We start from the raw sequence: 22,292 nt of genomic DNA on the forward strand, positions 1-22,292 counted from the left end.
TTCGCTTTATTTCCTGACTGCAAAATGTAAAAAATGTGCCTTCGTTTGCTCGTTTAAAAGCCGGGTTTTTATATCATTATGTGCACGTAGACTTAACTTTCAGTACCTGCTTCATGCCAGTGACCTTGATCAACTCACTGAACCACTAACAACTCCAAAAGTGTTTTTCTTTCCTTTTTCTATCCGTCCCTAACCTCTGACTTTAGAGAAAACACAATTTCCCTTCAGGACAAAAGTAAATTTAGCACTGAAATACTTTATAAAAAGAACTTCTCTCTTTTCAGTCATTATGGTACAATTCTACACTAAACCAGGTTGGTTGGACACATTCTCCCACTGTCTTGCTTTACCATTTAACGAGACAGCTGACATCATTATGATGGTATTTTAAACCTTCACTAAATTGACTAAGCTGTCATCTCCAGTCAGCGTCAACTTTTCTCATTTTCAACAACTTCGTCCGTCATCACTCTCTTCTCTAATCCGTCTGTCTTACCTTGCACACCGGAGAGACGTGATTGGCTGTGCAGCACTACATGTAATCACATCTCCTTATAACTTGGTTCATTCTCCACCAGTATCACCTCTAGCTGCAGTCATCTCGGTGTCACTTTTGATTATAATCTTACATTTCTATCAGCATGTTAAATTAGTTGTCCAGTCGGGGTTTTTTACCCAGTTATTCAAAATATCTACAAAACTGTTTCCAGTTTGTGTCTCCAAAGAGCCTGGAAATTGGGATTTATGCATAATCACATCAGATCTCCACAAGTGTAACTCACTCTATTCATGCTGAACAAAACACAACCTTTCAGATAATTAAAAATGCTGCTATTAGAGCCCTTACTAATTCTGACAATGAATAATTCTATCTTACCTCAATATGAGTCTCACTTCACGTGCTACATGTGTTATAAATTATTTTTTAATTCTTAATGATCACTTTAAAAGGCCCAGATGGGACTGGCAGCTGATTAAATTAATACATTTTTAATCGCAAATGAGTTCGTTTTTTTAAGAGAGTTCAATAAAACCAGGGGCGAGCTGGCCTTTGCTTTCAGGGACCTGGAATGATATGCCAGAGATCAGACAAGCCACATCTGTGGCTTCTTTCATAGTCTCTTTCAGGACTCCGGACTAATTCTTTCCATTTAGAGTACTGGTACTCCTTACTGAACATTTTAGGAGTACCAGCACAAAATTTTAGGAGTACCAGCACAAAATTACAGGAGTACCGGTAAAATCGACATGCAATGCATCCAAGTTTTCCAATTTTAACTGCATTTTTGGAAGTTCAAAGTATTGGCAATAAATGGACAGAAATAACAATGTGCTGTATTCTTTAAAAAGGTATTACTTTGTCAAAAGTCAAACAAATCTCACTGATGAACTAATCCTTCACATTTTTGTGAATGAAATATGTGTTTCACAAACCTAGGGAAAGCAATGGGTTTTACTTAATTCCTTGCTGTGTATGTTAATAATAAGCTATATAATTATTATTATTGTAACATATTGTTGTATGTATGTTTTTTAGTTTATTACTTTTATTCTCTTTTTATTTTTTGCTGCTGTAGAGGACTTTTCAACTACATCTTTGAAGGTGCAGTAGAAATAAAATGTATTGTCATTATTATTACTATATTACATCAAGTATAAACATATTAGTGACTTTAAGTGTACAACAGGAGGCTGAGAATATGTTTAAGTGTGGGCATGAAGGTTACACACTCACTATGTGCATATCAGCCATGGATAGGCTTGTTTATACTATAAAATGACAACAACATAATAAAAATTCAGCATTAATTTATCAAGATATTTACTGTGTCAAAAGCAGAATCTCAGTGTATCCATCACCTTAATAGTGCACGGTGGAAAAAAGAGGAAAGGGAAAAAAGAGAAAAGACGTAACAAAGACAAAATGAAGGAGCAGTGTGGCTCTTATTAAAATGTTGTTCAGTCAAATACCTTAATGGACTTTCCCTTGTGTAATATGAATAGTTGAGTCCCTCTCAGGCATGTAAGATTTGTACATGTTAGTGAGACACTCTATTGGTCTATATAAATATATATATATTTTAAAAAATACCCTAAGTGCTACATTTGTGCCTCTCAGTGTGAGCGATGTGTGAAAAGGAGAACAAGCTAAGTAAAGAACGTTAAGTGAGGACGACAGGAGAGAACGCTGCGTCAACACTGCATCTGTTTTCACACGCCATCACGTTACAGGCAAAAATCTCTCTTTACACAGCAGGTTCAGCTTACAGCTGTTCCAGAAATGTTCTTTCTGACTTTCTCACACCGTCACACGCCTACACATACACACCCCTCCCGCTGCCTCGCCACCATACACTTTCTCACATGTGCAAAAAAAATGAGAAAGTGTTGATTGAGCATTGCTTTAGCTCGTCAGGTGTTTGCTGAAACTTTTTACGTATAAAACTAGAACAACAATTTTTTTTTATCACCCATCTAAAATGTTTTTTTTTTAATGAGGAAACACAAGATAACATGAACAGCACACTCAAAAAAAGAACTTGTTCCCAGAACGAAATAAAATTATGGAAATAATTTCCACATAAATAAAATGCTTTAATTTAGCGAGAAACAGTTTTGTTGAGTGAACAAAATGTAAATATGTTGGGTCAACATGATGTATTTGCATTACTGTTAATTAATTACCAGTGGTCAGTCCAACTAGATTTGTAAGGGTAATTGTAACATACTAACATAATTTTCTTGGGCCATTTAAACATGTATGACATTATTAAGAGTTACTTTATTTAATAGGGTAGTTACAACTACTTTTTAAAATAGTGAAGTACATGAATTAATGGTGCTGAACCAACAAAACAAAGTTAGGTTGAAGTGGTTTAGCCTGAAAGATTACCTTTATCATATGAAAATGAACATAATAGTGATTATTCAGGAAATAAATCATTTTAAAACAGAGTATTATATTCAGCAATTGAATTAGGTTGTTTTAACATAAAGCATTCTAGTAAATTTTAAAGTGTTGCATTTTATGCTAAAACTACATGTTTTAAAACTGTTCAACCACAAAACATCATTTAATTTAGAAGAAGCTACATGTTAGACTAAGGAGAAGGTAACAGACATCCAGTTTGCTTTTTTGAGTGCAGATGGGACTTACTGGTTTTGAGGCTGGCCTCGTTCACTTCGATCTCTCCTCTCTCCTGGTACTGCAGGTGGGGGTAGTAGGCAAGGGGTTCAGGGCTCGGGACGGAGCTGGAGTAGCCGTTGGACATGGTTTCTCGGGGACTGTCGGACCCCGCACGATGGGTGTCAAACACAGCTACCAGCTGGAAGAGACACACAAGAGTCACACTTCAATTTTCTATAATATTAACCCTTTTATCCCTTTTTCAGAGGATGTTCAGGGGGAGATAAAAGGTCAACAGTAGATTATTATAGAGGTGTTGTACATCATCTGAAAGCTGGGAAGGTGACGTTTCATTTTAGATGCAGCTTTATATATTTTAAAGGCCCATGTAGGGACAGGTGTTGCAAAATAGCTTTTGGATAATGCAACATACCTGTCTCTATACAAATAATCATTAAATAAACAAAGAACTTATAAATAATTAATAAATCAGAAGATTATGATGAAAGCATATGATGACCGTTCACATACTCTCTCATGAGTTGTTGCAGCAAATTTTGGCTTAATGTCATTTGTTGCTAGCCTGGCTAACACCAGCCGTTCATTTCTCCGTAGAGGAGGTGTGGTTTACGATCCTCCGGAGCCGTTTATTGGGCGCTTAGAATGTCTATCAAAGGGTCTGTAGGTAGCTCTTAGCCAATCAGATCAGTTATAGCAGATGACGTATGTAGAGCGACTGAAATGGATGTTTGTTGTGTGTGTGTCTGTGAGAGAGTGTTGTTTGCTGCTTTGCTTCTCCAGTTCTCGCTTTCTGCAAGATTATTTATTTTCACGCTTTATTCCCCCTCATGTCATTCAGCCACACACATCCACTGATTTTATGGGCAATAAACAAGCTGCTGCGGGTCTCTGGGGGCTCCGCTGTCCCCCGGCTCGTAGCCAGATCACCGGCGTTACAATAGCGGGGCTAATAGCTACCGCTAACGGCGTAACGGTAGCGTAACGCTACCGCTATTAGCCCCGCTACCGTAACGCCGGTGATCTCACTACGAGCCGGGGGACAGCAGAGCCGCCGAGAGACCTTTCGCCTTTCAACCTTCGCTCTAAACTATTTAAAACACCATCTACAGCTAAAGAGAGTTTCGCGTCTGCAGCAGCCATGTTGGATCAGTAAGAAAACTACAAGCTTCCGTCTGCCGAGTAGTACGCGTCATCGTCTTGCCGTCCCTCCCCGCTCTGTGATTGGATCCCTAAAACAGGGCTAAGAAAGCTCTCTGGTTGCCAGACTGGATGGAGGTTCGAAATGAAATTCGAGCGCGTAAGGCAGTCTGGGTATACCCAGGCTAATTTGTTGCACAGATTTGGTGCTAAATTTGACTCTTTTTTTTTACTCAAGAATTGATTAAACTGGTCAGAAATTCCTCCAAAACATCAAATTAAGACAAAGACCTTGAGGAACATCATAAAAAAAATCAATGCAAAAACTTTTTAAATTGGGGAGAGTTCTGCAAAAATTGCACCTTTTTTGGCGATTCGATGTTGAGCACTTCAGTTTTTGGAAAGCAATAAGAAACCCCTTTATTGTCAATATGTCTAAAAAAAAAAAGCCAGCCATGCTCAGAATGCTCTAGGTCTCTAGTTTCTGGATGTAAAGATTCATGAGGATGTGATTATCTTAGAGGTCACAGCAGCTCATTTTATACATTGAGGTCAAGTTTCAAAACTGCTCTCACTGCAATGAAATGGCTACAATCACCTGTATGAAAAAATATTCAAATCCACAAGGTGAAAGTACTCCATGAGAACTAAACTATGCTGAGTTAACAGTGGGCATGTCTGTAAAAGGGAGATTCATACCCATTGAACCCATCTTCATTCATCTTTAGGTCAAAAGGTCAACAGAGTCAGTTTTTCCCCTTGCTAACATTATTTGACCCCTTCCCAATAAGATATCATGACATGGTTGGCTCCAATGGATTCCAATGTAAACTAAGCCTTCAGCCTCTGAAAGAAAGTCGGCCAACATTAAACATCATGTGCACGCGAACTGAAATGAGCACACTTTCTTCATGATGAGCGTGAAAACTGAAACAATGAGACTTCTGGCGTACGGACGAGCTGGAAACATGCAGCCAGGTTATATAGCGTCTCCACTGTGCCATGATCACAGAGAGGCTTTTGTGTGATTTATCTTGCCAACAGTGGGGATGCAAGCGCCTTCGTTGTGCCAAGTGTGCAGATGTGTGTGTGTAAGGCGAGCAAACAGAGCTGGATTCACAGCTCATTCGCTCTCAAACCTCTTACGGTGCACAACACGCCAGCAGATGCCACTTCAGCACACAATAACTTTCTCCGGTTTGAAGAAATCTGACCAGCGGAGGGCCGGTCGGAGGAGTTAACGCGCGCAGGGGCGAGGCGAGGTGAGGTGTGCATGTATGAAATTAGCAGTCAAATGAGATCTGACACGAGAATGAGAAGCTGTCAAACACAATGACACGGCTGCCACGATGAGACGGCGCGAAGAGACGGGGGCGCCAAATGAACAGGGGATGGAGGGCAGAGGGACGACAAACAATCCTAATTGAGACAGGGACATGATGGCAGATAGAGCGAAAGGGGAGCGTGCGCGTGTGTCGACTTGCGGGGCCGAGCCACCGCGGCTTCGTCGGTTTGATAAATTGGCGCGTGGCGGCGTGACGCTCTCATTAGACGGTGCTGGCGAAGGAAATGACCACTTAATGAAAAGCAATAACCGCAAGGGAACAAGGGATGGAAATAAAACAACGGACGAGTGGAGGACGTCAATTAACAACAAAGGAGCTCAGAGGCAGTGTGTGTGTGTGTGTGTGTGTGTGTGTGAGTGTGTGAGTTAAGTGTGTTAACAATAAGCAAGGAGGAAGCGACAGAATATGTATCATCCATCACGCTGTGACGCCGCCTCTCACCTCAACCTCCCGCGATTCAATATCCTCATGACACCTGGTCGACGCCGCGCAAGGGAGATTTGTTTGTGTGTGTGTGTGTGTGTGTGTGTGTGTGTGTGTGTGTGAGGATTGGAGAGAGTGAGTGAAAGAAAAGATGAGGAATTGAGAGGCTGGCAGACGCAGGGAAGAAGAGGGAGAAGAAAAGACCGAACGCCAGGAAAACAATCTGATTGGCCGCTTGATGGATGCTTCTTGAGCTCTTTCTCTCTTCTTTATCTGCTTTCCTCTTTCTCTCCTTATCTCCCTCCCTCCCGAGCCTCCGTCTCTTTCTCCAAACTCGCTGACAGCATCAATCAAAGAAGAAGTCTCGGAGCGTAATGTGATGAGCGCGCACACACACACACACACACAGCGGCGAGCACGTAGGTAGACACAGCGATGAGCTACCCTCAAAAACAATTTATTCGTTTTGAACAACAACAACAACTTCTTTTAATGTGTGGAGGGCTGATGATGATTTGCTTTCCGGGAGTTTATTTTTTATGGCTGACGCAGGCGGGGAGTGATGCAGATGAAGGCCGCCCTGCTGCTTCCACTCATCACTCAATCAAACACAGAGTATCAACAAAATCAATCATGTATTGCTTCATTTGGGGCAAGCTGCAGTATAGAAAGACGGACCTGAGAAGGCACTAACACATAATCTTTGACTTAACTCTTTCCAATCAAAGTGACATCCAATCCAACATTTTTCTAGTCGAAGATCCAACAAATAAAAAGCTGAATTTATTGTTCTTTCAATGGACAATTAAAGCAGAGAACTGTTAAACGGACTTGACAAAGATGACAGCTGATGGGTTCTGAGGGTCAGACCGAGGTGAGAAAAAGCGTGTTAGTGTGTGAAAAGACTGATGGCGAAGCTTCACTGATTGAGCAGTCACTTTCTAACAAGCTGGAGTTTAAATCCAAAGCAGCAAATACAAGAAAAGAAGAAGATCAACTTTGTGTGGATGCCAGCGTCCTGATACGACTTTCTGTCTTTTGGAAGCTGTAGCAGGTTCAGTTTAAACCATACAATGAAGGTTTTGGTATCAAATGAAATAAGAAAACTGAAAGAAACCATTGGATTATCCATAGGCTAAATTTTGGCGAGGGAGAAATGAAAAAAGGCCATTTTTAAAGTGATCCCTTGAACTCTGAACATATCTGTATGAAAATGGCTTCTCTGGGTACATACAAGTCTCCTGCAAAAACCATGCAGTTTTCCTCATGCAGTAGATATTTCTGCATACTGGGGTCTTGAAATTGCAGGAATTGGGTATTACCTGAAAGCTGAGACTCTTGTCGATTCAGTGAGTCCAATTTTATTCAAGTGTGTTGATGTTACTCCCCATAGTAGCCATTTTTTAAACTTGATATCACCGTATTAAAATAACCTGCTGTGACCTCTAGGATAATCACAGCATTATGAAACTTTTCAACCATAAACTAGAAAACTAGGATAATCCCAACATGGAGTTTTCTTTTTTAGCCATTTTCTCTTTTAGCCATTTTCAAGTAAGACAAATGGTAAAATATTGTGCCAAATCTGTGTAACAAATGGCATCAACCCAAAATTTGCTGCAAAAACTAATCAGACGTATTATTCAAGCATAAAGCCTTCATATACTCAGATCATAATGTTCTAAGCCCTAAAACAGTCTAAACTTTCAACATTTAAATAAGCACCTAAACCAAAACATAATCTTCATCACAGATTTAACCTGCTAGACAGGATAATGAAACAAAAAAAATCTAGATGGCTAAATACCACCAAGGGTGAGAGAGAAAATGTTTTTTGAACTGTCCCTTTAATATTTAAGCTTTATCCCTGTTGTGAGAGAACAGCTCTGCTTAATGTACTCCTAAAGAAGCTGAGTTTGGACATCTCATTAGAGATTATATTCAAGATATCAGCCAGAAGAAACTACAATCTTTAATGGTGAGAAATACTACAGTGGGAGAGGAAACTTGGGGGGAAAAAGCTTATTTTTTCAAAAGCGCACAGCGGGTTTGAAATTCAGTCCTTCAAACACAGCAGCAACATGCTCTTTTGGAGGACCCTGTGCCCCAGGATGAAGAAAAACACCTTGAGTGGCTCACAGTGTGTTTACCTAACACACAGGTTTCTCTCCGTCCCTCCTGACTGTGATTAGTATTCGAGGAAACAAATCGCCTTATTTTTCCTGCTGCGTCTGTGGGGGGATATTGATATGGACCTGGGGAGCCTGCATGTCAACTACTGCTGAATAATGTGACCCCTTTGTCTCATTTCCATAACACACACAAAAACACACACACACACACACACGCTCGCAAACACACACTGACACCCGTGCCAAATACAAATGGCTGAACCCTTCATATTGTCATGTTATGATCGTCTGTAAATCACAACGCGGTGTGTGTGTCCGACGTGAGCAGACTGGCTGGGCAAACTGTGTGTGTGTGTGTGTGTGTGTGTGTGTGTGTGTGTGTGTGTGTGTTGCAGAGCCAAAGCGATTATCATGACATACATGAAAGCTATATACCATAACATGCATGAAGCAGAGCGAGAGATAAACACTGTGTCTGTGTGGATTCTTGCACACACACACTGCCTCGGGCACAGAGTTATAAAATGTTGGAATACATGTGGCCTACGGTCGACAAATACACTCAATTTCATAGAAAAGCAAGCAAACACCCACCCACACTTATCCTATAATACTAACAAATTATTTTGGCTCCTTTTTTTGATGCTTTTATTCAGATTGTATCTACTTGACAACATGCAGTTTTCACTGAAAATGTGAGTAAACTACGCTTTCAACAAAGCATGTCAACAAGCAGTTAAGAATGGGAGAAAACCCTGAGAAGAACCAACTAAAAGTAGCACAGTGAAATCGAGAAAACAAGACTTTTTTTTCCATCCAGGTTATTACCAAACTGACTTATAGTTTACGGTGCTTTTCCTGATATGAAAGGCTGTGGGTAAAGAACATTGTATTGCTCTGATTGGCAGTTGGTGGCGGAAGGAACCGACAAAGGAAAGGAAGAAGAAAACTGCAAGTGAGTAAATCTGGATGCAAACACGACCATCAACCCAGCAAATAGTCGACGACCCACCTTTAAAACATAAAGTGCAGATTCAAAACAAGGTGCAGAAATGAATTAACTCCATGGACTGTATAAAATATGGACATTGTCTCCAGCCTGAATCCTGGCTGTAGTTGGGTACCGTTTACGTTAGAACCAGTACATGGAATCCCTTACTGGTACGTGACAACTTTCAACTCAGAGTTTCAGAGTTATGAAAAGAGTAACCAGACTTTAAGCTCGCTGTTGACTCGCTGTGGCTTAAAAACGCTGCAGGAGCGACAAAGTCTCGCTCCCTCTCATCTCCACTACGGATTGTGAACGGAACTTTGAGCATTTTTTGTTTCCAATCAGCTAACGTGATGTATAAAAAATACACTGCTCTCCTAACCAGATGCCTTGTCAGGTATGACATATTTCGAGCAGTACCCTTAAAAGTTCAGAGTTCGGTACCAAACACTACTTCCTGCTAATCCAAAAAAGAGGCAAAGAGGTGGAGCAGGGTTCAGCTGAGGCGACTATCAGGCCTAATTCACCGTCACACAAGAAAACAATTCCGGACACTTAGGGCTGGGCGATATATCCATATAAAAAAATATATAGATATATTTTTAATGTGATATGGAATTAGACCATATCGCATATCGATATAGTTCAAATTTGCACTGTGATCATTGCTCCAGGCAAGCTGCGGGATTTATTTGAGACATTTTTTTATTTAAATGTGCATTTAATGGAGCTTTGTTTTTTTTAAAAAGTACTGTTGTTGTTGTTGTTATACAGTATTTATGATCACTTAAATAAAGGGTTTCAATAAAACTACTTGTGACATGTCATATTTGGCTTTGACTTTGACTGAACATTTGCTTTCACTTTGGGATAAGAGTATTGGGATATATATCGTATATCAATATTCAGCCTAAATATATCGGAATATGACTTTTGGTCCATATCACCCAGCCCTACAGACACTTCACCAAGACCGTGTCACTATCTTGAAATGTTAACAGAAGAAAAAGAAAATTATTCCTTAATTTAATTGGTTTTTACTTGGCTCATGCTTCACCCTTCCACCAAATTTCAAGAAAACCAGGCGAACCAGTGGATTATCCGTAACCCCGCCGGAAAACAAACCAAACGGAAAACATGACCTCCTTGTTGGATGTAATGAACCCACAACAGGACAGGTGACTGCCAACAGCTGTTTCATGCTTTAAGCAATCATAGAAGAACACCATCAAGTCCTCTTTATAAGCTTCGGTGTTACCAAGCATCTTCATATCCAAAGCAGTGTTTACATACGGCCAGTCAAGACATTCTGATTATTAAAATGTCTCTTTACAGGCAGCAGGGCGGTGTGAAGCCACAGAGCAACCTTCCACCCTGCTGCAGTGACCTTGTGCAGGGCACCGACTCCCTACCAGCTTCCAGGCTGCTGTGCTGTAGCTAAGCCTGACCTTTGACCTTCCAGTCGCAAGAGGGTGAAAGGAAAAAAAGGTTTCTTAACTGCGATCAATAAACTTATTATACACGTTATCATAATCTCTATTAGCGAGATTGCTTCCACACAGGCTGCAGGAGCCAATCAGGAGTAGAGTTTGCGTGCATCGCGGTTATCATTTGTGAATTTTTAATAAGCAGGATATGAGATTATCCCAGCTGCTGTAAACAGTAGATGGTGTTTACATGTTGCAACACACAGATGGAACAGTTGAGTGTCTTTAATAATTGATGCAGTTGCGGAGAATTAATTAGCCAAATGATGCACGTCCTGTATAGGATACACACGGGAGGAAGCTGTATGTTCACACACACACCTATATATGTGCTATCAGTGATGCTCACACACTGTATAATGCCATAATTAAAAAATACACACCACAAAATGGTTCAGACAATATATGTGGAAGCAGACACACTTCTTACAGTTAGAGGATGAACAGTGCCACCTTGCTTTAGTCCAACACTACTGCATGCTGGTCCCACTCAAGCCTCAAGTCTTTACATAAGCATCAGCAACACACACACACACACACACACACAATACTCACAAACAAACATACACACTTCCCCATTTCATCCGCTAGTACTAATCAACCCATTTTTCTTCTCCTCTCTCATCGCTGTCTAGCACTACTGTGTGTGTGTGTGTGTGTGTGTGTGTGTGGTACCAGTCTATTGAGATGCTTTTGTGCTGTTGTCATTTATCTTACGACTGCCCCCCCTCGCCTCCGTTTTCTCCCTCTCACGCTATTCTTCATTCTTTCTTTGAACGAGAGATGCATAATTCAGAAGGAGCGCGCTGCATCCTGACAGTACGATGGTAACCCAATCATCTCACGCACACACACATACATACAGTACACACACACACACACACACACAGAGAGACACACACAGCGAGAGCTTCTGACTCACACACTTTCTTCACTAAAGTACAGGTTTACAAAGACTATTTTAGACATGTGCTTTTTCAAGCGCTAAAATCAGAATCACAGAGAATAAACCTCCCACTCTCAGTGTCTCGACTTGACGCTGGAAAAATGAAAGCTTTCACTACCTGGAGATCTGATATACGTTTGTGAACGCACCATAGCTAAAAGGATTTAAACTGCAGTTAACTAATGGAAGTACATGCAAAAAAAACAAAACAAAAAAAACACTTCTCCTCCATCCTCCGAACATTTGTGCATCTGGTGTTGTTTTTCATTCTCTGCATTTCAAGAGGCTGAGGTGTGAAGAGACTGGAAAGTGTTCGCAGACAGAAATATCCCCTCCATGTATGAATTAGATGCTGTGCAACAAAGAGCAGATAAGCAGTGGAGAGAATGGCTTTCTCCATGGTTTGTAAAGCGTGATGGATATTGACAGAGCGCAGGTACCCAGCAGGGTGGAGGGCCTCACCCTGACTGAGCAGGAGTTTGGGCTCTTGATATCCATGGCATCATGTGAGAAATGGCAATCAATTTGAAACAAGGCGTAGACGGTTAGTTGCCTTTTTAAATCGACGAGCAGCTAATTGTAATTTGTGATACTCTTCTGCGATATTGAAGTTGCAGCTGCTGGCTGGATATTCTAACTTACAGCTGTTATTTCAGTGTTTGAAGTAGATTTCTCCTCTAATAATGAACAACTGGCAGTACACAGTTGGGTTGTAGGAAAATATTGACTCATCCGAGTATGATAGTATTATGTTTTGATACTCAGTGCTCCCAGCCCTTCTTAAACATAAAATTCAAGGACTTTTCAAGGCTCGATTTCCTCAAATTCAACCCCACCCATCCCCAACAAGGACAAACAGCACATAGGAGATTATAATCATGGACGACCTCATATAACTGAACCCGACTGTTAACTTTTCAGTTTGCACATGAAGAATTGCACTGCTTACATTTGCACTGTTTTCTTATTATTATTGTTGCTTTTTTATTATCACAATTTTGTTATCTTGTAATTTTTTTTTACTATATATATTGTATATTTTTTAGCTTTTACATTGGTTGGCACTCTGCAGACAGCAAAGCAATAATTTAATTGTACAGGTAAACATTTTTTCAGCTGTGCATATGATAATAAACACTTTGAAACTTTAAATCTTGAATCAATTGTCCATTATCAGATTTGGACGTGCTAGTCAGACAGCTGATTTATTTGATATTATTATTTTATTTTTTATTCATATTTTCATGCATTTTGAAATCAAATTCTAAAGTTTCCCAAATCAAAACTTTCCTGGTATTACCTAAGGATTTGACCAATTATTACCCATGTTATCCCATAAAGTTCTTATGCATGAAGACATCCACTACTCCAGTAAATAGGATGAACCGTAGATATGATTGGAACAGTAAATGGGATGTGAGATGATCGCTTACGTGACTTCAGCCAGTGCTGAAAATAATCGCTATAAATTGCATCCATGTCCATTCATTTAGAACATTGAGCAGACAGTTTAACTTAAACTACTTAACTGGTCCATTGTCAGGAATGAATAAACATCCTGTAGCCAATCAGAGCAGAGTATTCACCAAGACCATGGCGTGATTACTGCTACGACTCTGAGATTATTTTATTAAAATTAGCAGGATTTACAGAAGCAAAGAAACAACAATTAAAAATAGAAAGAGCAGCTGTGGGAGACATGTATGCAGACAGTGGAAAGCTCATTTTCTAACATCAAGTAGAAGAGAAATATGAACAGAACTTGCATAATATACACAAATCCAAGCACTTTAATGTCTGTTTTTAAAGCCTGAAAAGGCCTTGTTTTTTCCCCTCAAACTGACAAACTTTCAAGGATTTAAAGCAGCCATGTTAACCCGATACTGTATCAATTCTCAGAAACACTGAGATGTTTTTTTAAAATAATAGTTTGCATGCAAAGATTTGTAGAAGATAGATTCCCTAAAAAGTATGACGCCATATGTTGCAAGGACTGCAGATCCCACTGTCTGTTTGCATAAAAAATTTTCAGATTTTACACATATAGTCAGTGGTGGGCCGTCAGGGCCAGCAAGGCCTTCTCTGCTGGCCTAACATAACCAGAAATCATGATCATGATTATGATAAAGGTTAATTTAATTTTTAATTTTCTTTCCCTAAATATCTAAAAGTATTCATATTCTCCTCATGTCATATTATGCTCCTTCCAGTGCTGTTGTTTTTAGGTTAGAGTTTTTATCCAATCAGAATTCAGCTATCTTATGTTGCCAGGCTGTATGAAATCTGCCCGGGCCTTCAGAATCAACAATGCGGGCGTCTGTGCACTGTAAGTGAACGGGCAAATACAGTTGATAGATAGTTGCGATAGCCAATCAGATCACGAGTTGTGTCAGTAAGGCCCTCTAGCTCATAGACATATATACATATATATATATGTATATATATGTATATATGTCTATGCTCTAGCTGGCTTCACGTTGAACGTGACATTTACGCGTCCTGTGATTGGATATAATATATATATATATATATAATAATATGGATACTTACTAGTTTGAGCCACGGCAGTGCTATGCAGATCAACAGAGTCACACCCGGCCGGGACTGTTAACGGTATGTAAATAATCTGGCGCATTGGCGCAGCTGTGTGGTTGTACTCACAGCAACAGGTCACAGAAAGTTGTGATACGTCACGTTTTGACATGAAAAAGTTTTTTCACAAAGAGACTTGTTTATCGTGTCGCTGTCGCCAAAGTATGGCCGTCTTGTTAGTGTCTTTCTGATATTAAACTGCGATTTTGCAATGTATTGTACAATCTTGTTAAAGCTTGCATATTCTTTGTGGACTCATTTAATAAAACTTTTTGGAAAGATAATTTTAAAGACCCTTTTATTTTTAAGTTTTGACAGTAGCATATCAGATATGTTTTAATTGCTGATGCGCCGGATAACAGCCCATTTTGTACACAACTGAGGTGATGCAATGCCTAGTAGTGCTTCAGTGTGTTTCTAACTACTCTCCAGTCCTGGTGTTATAAATGCTGCATAATGAAAGGTATTTATTGACTAAGTTGGACATCACTGAAGGCCTAAGTGTGAAATGCACCGCCCGCCACTGCATATAGTCACATAGTAACTAGTGTATCATGATATGTATTGTATCCCCAGATACACATAGATGCACCCACTGAGTATAGCACAAAGAAGACTGGACACACACAGATATACCAAGTTACATGCACGCAACCTAATCCATGTTGAAGGGCACATATTCTACACTGAACACACACACACTAATGTTTCCAGGGCCCAGTTTGGGGCCATGAGAGGAATGTTTGGCCTGTGTTATTTAAACAAGTAGAAAATTGGTTGTATTACCGGTGAGAGCAGGGCTAATCCTGCCTCTCCTCCAGCCTCAATCTATACAGCACGCTCCCAGATGTGGGGTATTACCTCTCAGGAACATACACACCTGGCTCTGGGCCTGCACACACACACACAGTAACTCTAAACACTGCATATGCAAGATTAGAGAGCACAAAGACACACACTGTCTCCCACTCATAAACTGAAGCACACAAATAGATGCACAGTCCAACTTGTCAACCCTGTGGTGAGGGACTCCTTCAAAATAATGAATCATATATGCAGACATCACTACTTGAACCTCTAAATGTTTCCTTCTTTCTGTTTGAAGAGATGCCAGCAGCTCCAAATAGCAGCTCGTGCTTCCACATTGAACATAACGTCTCTTTGATGCTTCTGACAGACTGATCTGAACACTAACGCACCAAAGTACGTTGCTCGGTCTGTAGATGCAGCGGTCTAAGCATTTGCATTCATGCTAATTTAGCAATTGGTGACCCAGATCTCACACTGCTTCCACACAGTGAAAATAGCAAACTGGGAGCATCACGGCCCAGAAAAATACAAACCCTGTCCGATGTCAGGGAGGAGCGGATTCAACGCATAATGGATCAAAAGTTAAACATTAACTCTGATAACACATCACTACACAGATATAATACAAAGTACAATATGAGATACTGACTGGAATATGCATGTTTGGTTGTTTTTCAGCAGTACACTGCTATTTGAGCTCATTTATTTTGGTCTTTTTTATTTTTTTATTTTTTATACATTGAACATATATTTAGTAGATTTCAGTAGGTTGAAAGGGGACAAATGTTAAAACAAAATGTATTTATTTTTATTTATGTTTTAACTATTTATTCAAATTACTATATAATATTTTATTATTAGTTGGTTTTTTAGATTTTTTCCATTTATTTATTTTTTTTTACATGTATTATATTTTATTATGTAACATATAATAATTATATATTGTTATAAATTAATATTATATATACATATATATTCTTTTTTATTATTAAATTTCTCTTCTAATAATAATAATAATTATATTTATATGTTTGTTTGGGTTTCAGAATTTTGTCCATTTATCTAACATTGTTTTTACATTTATTTTTTATTCATTTTTTGTAATTCATATTCAAAGTTTAAGGAAATCCACTGAACAAAAGCCAAGTTTTTTCTTAAAAGTTCAATGAATGCATTATGTTTCCAAAGTCTTTCTTATGTGAAAAAAATCGTGATCTCAAAATTAACCAAAATAATCATAATTATGATTTTTGCAATGATTGAGATGCCCTGACTTGCAGCAGCCACATACAATCATGTTTGGCACATTTTTATCTTGTGATCTGAGTTCCATAATTGAGGAACATCATATTGCAGTCACTCTTTATAGGGAAATGGCAGCTTAAAATCAATATGCATGGCAAAACATTTTTTAGAAGAAGTGATTCCAACTTCCCCACAGATCTCAAATTATTGCAGAGCGACATTCAACAGGTGATGCATCAAATGCATTAATAAGGATGCAAAAACTGATATTCTGAGTATCAAATATTTCAATGTAAATCGGATTGTGTTTTCCACCTCAAAGATTGCATACTCTGTATCTATGATTAGCCTTATTTTAGAAAGTTTTAAAATCAAACTTCATTCATGATGGGAATTTGGTTTTCTCAAGAAAAGATGTTTATATTCTGATAAAAAATTCAACCCTTGTCCAATAACTCCCACAGACGACCACACACACACAAACAAAGACAAAACTTCAGCAAATGTTTTGGAGAAAAGAAAAATTTGCCGACCTAATGGCTTATTGTTCAGGCACGCTGCCAAAAAGGCAAAAAGGGTTCTTGAAAAGGGCCGAGTTCTCTCTCTCTGCATCTGTCTCATGAGCCCCAGTGATGGAGCGTGTTTGCACCGACTGGGAGCGCACACGCACGGAAACGCGCGCGCAGAGCGAGCCACCAGCTGAGGTATCGCTGCGCACGGTGAAAGGCCACATTATTATTTATGCACACTCATAAAGGGAGAGGGTAAACTCTTCATAAATCACACATGCCCGAGAGGCCAAGAGAGAGAGAGAGAGAGAAGGAGGGGGAGATGAGGGAGAAAAGGAGTGAGGGATGTGGGTGACGGGGAGCTCCAGGCCTCGTATTTCTCAGGCCGGCAACACAAATATCAAACCGGCTCGTTCATCACTCCCGCAGTGCAAACACATCAGTGTGTGGTTACACCGGTCCTGTTCCGCATCTGTGCACATGACACATGCACGGGTACGCTACTCCCTCGGCACACAGGAAGTCATAACCCTCCTTCTCATAAATGCACGCAAATACACATTCCCATATACACACAAGCGGAGAGAAATCGCACACATGTTCCAGCTCCTTTCCCCAAAAGTGGGAGCCAGAGTGTAATAATCAGCTTTCTTCTCCCTGTGGCCGTCGCCAGGCCAGCTGCTCCCTCCAACCTCCTCCCTCCCTCCCTCCCTCCTCCCCCGTACTCCCTCCTTCCTTCCTCCCGGGATCTGACAGAGAAATAGAAGGAGTGATTAACTCAGAGCTGCGAGGCTTGTGCCCTCTCACCTGTGGCTCTTTCTCCTCCACAGGCTGCCCCTCCCTCCTCCTCCTCCTCCTCCTCCTCTTCTTCTCTCCATCTGCCCTCCCTAGACATTAGACTTTCATAACATTCGTCACCTCTTTCTTTCTGTCGCCTTCCTCTTTGTGCGGACAGAGCTTTGTTTTAAAGGCTGTACTTTTTATTAATATTACTCACTCATTATTTATACTTTTCTGCGGCTGTGATGTAAATTATCTCGTTTGATTTTCAATTTCTCGGTCATGACCTAAAAGTGCTTTTCCTCAGCTCAGATTACTTCTTTAGGGGTAAACATTCTGCTTTCCTCCACACGGTTGAGCTTGCTGATATATATATATATATATATATATATAGGAACTATACATTACTGACATTCAGTGCTGCCCGTTGCCATGGAGAGCCAACATCACTCACAGCCTGAAGGTGTTTGGGAGCAGGAAAAAAAAAAAAAAGCCTCACCCGCAGTTTTTTCCCGCACCCATCAACATATGTGTTCCCTCCAACAGGCCTTATTAGATAGTTATTGACTCGACATCAAAGCCGGGAGTAGAAAAGTAGGATTGGTGCTGCATTACTTGTCTGCAAGCCTTACAAGTACAAAACACCAGCTGACAGCACCATCCATCAGTATATATATAAAAGGTGAAGGGGCTGGAGCTCCTGCTGCATGCTTACCTTTTCACTTACATCTAAGTAGAAACAGTCATACAAGTATATGATGTGAGTACAGAGGAACTGCTCTGACAGTATCATCCTATAGAGCAATTTAATGAGCTCATGTGTGGCATCCAAGGATAGAAAATATTCAACTAAATTTATAGTAATTTATAGTAGTTAAGAATTGAACTCGAGTTACATTTTTATGAGGATTGTGCACCAATTTTATGTCACTCTGTGAAGCCAGAAAGTATGACGGCGTTTTAGGGCCAAAATGAAATGAAAGAAAGAAAAAAACGCTGCAGATTTCGGCTTTTTTTAGGTTTCATTCATAAAAATTGAGAGCAGTGAAGTTGAGGAAAGTTTGATAAAATGCTGCAGTTGTTGTCGTCCATACATGTTTGATTTCAGTTCAGTTTGACTGAATACTTTGTTGGTCAGTCTGTGGCTTTGACTCTCATTGTGGAGAAATAAAAAGACTGAAGTGAGAAGAACAGACTGAGAATTTTCTCTTATTTCACAAAAAAAAAATCTTGATTGAATTTAATTTTGTGGACACAAAATGCAGTTAAACTGTTAAATCGCAATATATTGTATCGCAATACTCACCATATCGCAAAATGATTAAAATCGCAATAATATCGTATCTTGATTCAAGTATCGGCATAAAATCGTATTGTGGGGCCTCTGTTGATTCACACCTCTATTAAATAACATTACATTATACTAACAATCAGTTACATTCTCAGCAAATCTATAAATGATAACTGCTTTGCTGCTTGTCTTTGTTTTACAATGTTGTCAAGAGAATATATGGGGTTTGGACAAAAGAAACTATTTTTTTTTTCTGGATCCGGATCACGTAGGTCGATTCTGATTTGCAATTTTAGAACATTTCATCTGCCTTTAATGGCATCGAACATGATCATCATCTGTGCTGTGAAAACCAGAAAAAGCAGCACTCCTCCTCCCCATATGTCCCTCCCATGTCAGATGGAGGCTGGCTAATAATTCAAGTGGCCTATTCAGAAACATTACCGAGGACGGAGCTCCATTCATTAGCCCAATCAGTCAGGTGATGAGCATGAGGGGCAGCAAAAAAATGAATAATAACAATAATGTGTGCATGGAAGTGTGTTTGCAGCACAATGGACACTGATGCGGTTTCAGCTGTGTAATTGAAATCATTAAATACTTAACCTAAATGAGTTGGATTTATCCCCGAGTTGCAGTGAAAGTACACACACATGCACACATCCGGGAGTGTGACTTTCTGCTGATTTGAGTTATTAGCAGTTGGGAAACACACCACGCTTTTGCACACACACATATATACACTAGTCTGGAGCAATGTCATCTAGGAAAACAGATGGTGTGAGGCTGGTTAGGTCAGAGAGTAGATTTGCTGTAAACAAGTTGATCTATAACAGATCATTAGCTGGATGTGATTAGCTGCTCTGTGGGCTGCTGTGCCAAATTCACTGCTAACTGATAAAGCTAATACTGACGACAAACACGAGCTGCAGCTTCACAAAATCGATGGCTTTTCCAACTCATATTTCATGTCAGATGTTTGGGGTGCTGCAGCGTTGGATTACGTGCATAATTTGAAACACAGACCATGACACAGTCTGCCTCACCCGCTCCTCATTACATGCACGTGTCATGACCAGAGAGAGTCCGTAGAGCGATGTGCACCTCTGGCCGTGACGCTAACACCCCCCCTCAGGTTCCTCCTGCCAGACCACAGCAGGAGCACGCGGGTCAGGTTACACCCTGACCGTCTCACTCCATTAGGAGCTAATGGGTGGTGTGATGGTGACACAGAGGGCAACACAGAGTCGGTGTGATTAACAGAAGGAGAAACACCAAAGGACAAGATCTGAGGGTGTGATGACCTAGCGCGGCCTCTATAAGTCACACACACCTACGCAAAGAAAACAGAAACGGGCCTTATCCTGACTGAATCCCAGCCTCTTGCTTCAGTGAACTGACAAATGACTTTGGAGAGGTGCCATCATTCAAAGTCGAAAGGTAGAGCAATGGATCATCTAAAGGAATTAAAATTCCAAAGTGCGACTTTATGAGAAAACTCGACGTGCGTGCAGTTGAATGAAAAGCAGACGGGCACGGCGAGGATTCTTTCTCCTTAAGCCTTCCTTGAGTTCTCGCATCGTAATTACAATCAAACGGGGTTTGGTGAATGTGTGTGTGCAGGGGGGTGTTGTTAATTGAATATAATCAGATGAAGAGCTGTCGTGGTGCTCAGATGGAGGGTTGGGGGGGGTTGAATCAAGGTCGAGGCTGATGAGATATGATGAAATCAGCTCAAGTGACCGAATCCTGCCGGGCGAAACATTCATCCGCTCCGGGCTGATCTGATCTGATCTGCAGGCAACAGAGATAATCTGACTTTATTCAATATACTGTATGTTTACTGGAGCTTTGAATATATTAATGTGTCACTGACGCTCAACAGAATGCATAATAAATACAAGGTGAGGACAAAGCAACAGGCGCGCCTCCTCTTCCTCACATCTAATTCAATAGCTCTGTCTTTATGAAGGTGATACTATTTATGAACAATACAGACAACAAACGTCCTGTTTTAAATCATAAACAAGTCACAGAATAAATTTTTATTCACCGAATAAAAAAACTGATATACTTATCTGCAACTTTTAGGTCTACACGACCTTCAGCAGGTAACAAACAAGACTGTATAACAGAAGTTAACCTGCATTCTCTCTAATGGCCAGCAGAGGGCGACTCCACTGGCTGCAAATCTGATTGTATAGAAGCCTATGAGAAAATGACCCAATTTCTCAGCTGGTTAATTACCTCAGTGAACATTTTCACAACGAGTTTATGTTATAAGTTGCTTGTTTCAAGTCGTCTTCATACAGCATGAAGTTAATTCAGTAAATTATGATTTTATTTAGAGTAAAATAGACAATAAAGCAGAGAGGGTGTGGCTACCTTGTGACTGGCTAGTTGCTACTACCGCAATACGTCACTCAGGATAGTTTTAGTCTTTCTCACAGTGCGGTTTCAGTTTATTTAAGTTAATTGTTTACTTGATAAGCATTTGGTTGTACTAAAATGCACTCTAAGCCTGTTTTTCACTGGTCTATGAGAAAATCACCCTACTTGTCACCTGATTTAATACCTGATTTAATTTTTTTCTCATGATTTTTTGGTCTCAGTTGGTAGTTTCAAGTCTTCTTCAATACAGTATGTTGGTGGTATTTAAATGAGGGACTCATTTAGATTAAAATATACGATAAATCAGGGTATGCTTTAAGATGTGGCTACCTTGTGATTGACCAGTCACTTCCAGGATAGAAGTGTAGCTTCATGTCATGGTGTTCATTCAAATAGCTGGGAATTTGTTTTCTGGATGTTGTCCATGTTTTCTTTCGAGAACTTTTGGACTTTGAGACTAAAAGTCACTCTAAGGCGTCGTCTGCTTTATTGCAAAGGCATTTTATTTTAACCCTGTTTTTCCCTACGCAAAATTAGCATCCCTATAAACATTAATACAGTTAAAGTGCATTTTGTTTCACACTTTGCTACCCAAGCTAGCGAGCTGATATCCCCAGTTCCACCCTCTTATCAAGATATAATCATTCTGGCTCCACAAAAGCAAGAAGATGGCTAAAAAATGCAAGAAATTAGGTTTCAAAACGTCCACAAACCAATAATTGAACCCAAGGTGGCTGTGTCCGCTTATTTTATTCAGTCTATGGTATAAAAGTCTAAAGTCATCATGGAATTAAAATACACGCATGGTTTGTTCTTTAATTTCTAAGTAATGAAATGTCAGTATCAGAAAACAGTCTTGCAAAACACACAAACAAGATTTAGAATATGATTTCACAAAATGACAATACTGGAGGCAAGGTTGAAAAACACTTAAAATGCCTATTTTCAATTACGTTTCAGACAATTAAATCGAGAATGCTCCATCATGTCTCGAGCCTCGGGGCTTCAGCACCGACTGCAACCTTAAGAAATAAACGTCCTTTTTGGTAGAATGAAATCAATTA

The 22,292-nt window shown here is 39.9% G+C and overlaps 1 protein-coding gene across 1 annotated transcript in view; it reads right to left on the reverse strand.

Annotated features, from left to right (window-relative positions):
- pard3ba (par-3 family cell polarity regulator beta a) overlaps nt 1-22,292 on the reverse strand; it is a 199,416-nt gene that overhangs the window by 155,710 nt on the left and 21,414 nt on the right. Inside the window, exon 3 of the mRNA XM_059328231.1 lies at nt 3,158-3,326. Within this exon, the coding sequence (XP_059184214.1) occupies nt 3,158-3,326 (169 nt within the window). The remainder of the gene's footprint in view (nt 1-3,157; nt 3,327-22,292) is intronic.

The sequence above is a fragment of the Centropristis striata genome, chromosome 24 (assembly GCF_030273125.1).
Source record: "Centropristis striata isolate RG_2023a ecotype Rhode Island chromosome 24, C.striata_1.0, whole genome shotgun sequence".
NCBI lineage: Eukaryota > Metazoa > Chordata > Actinopteri > Perciformes > Serranidae > Centropristis > Centropristis striata.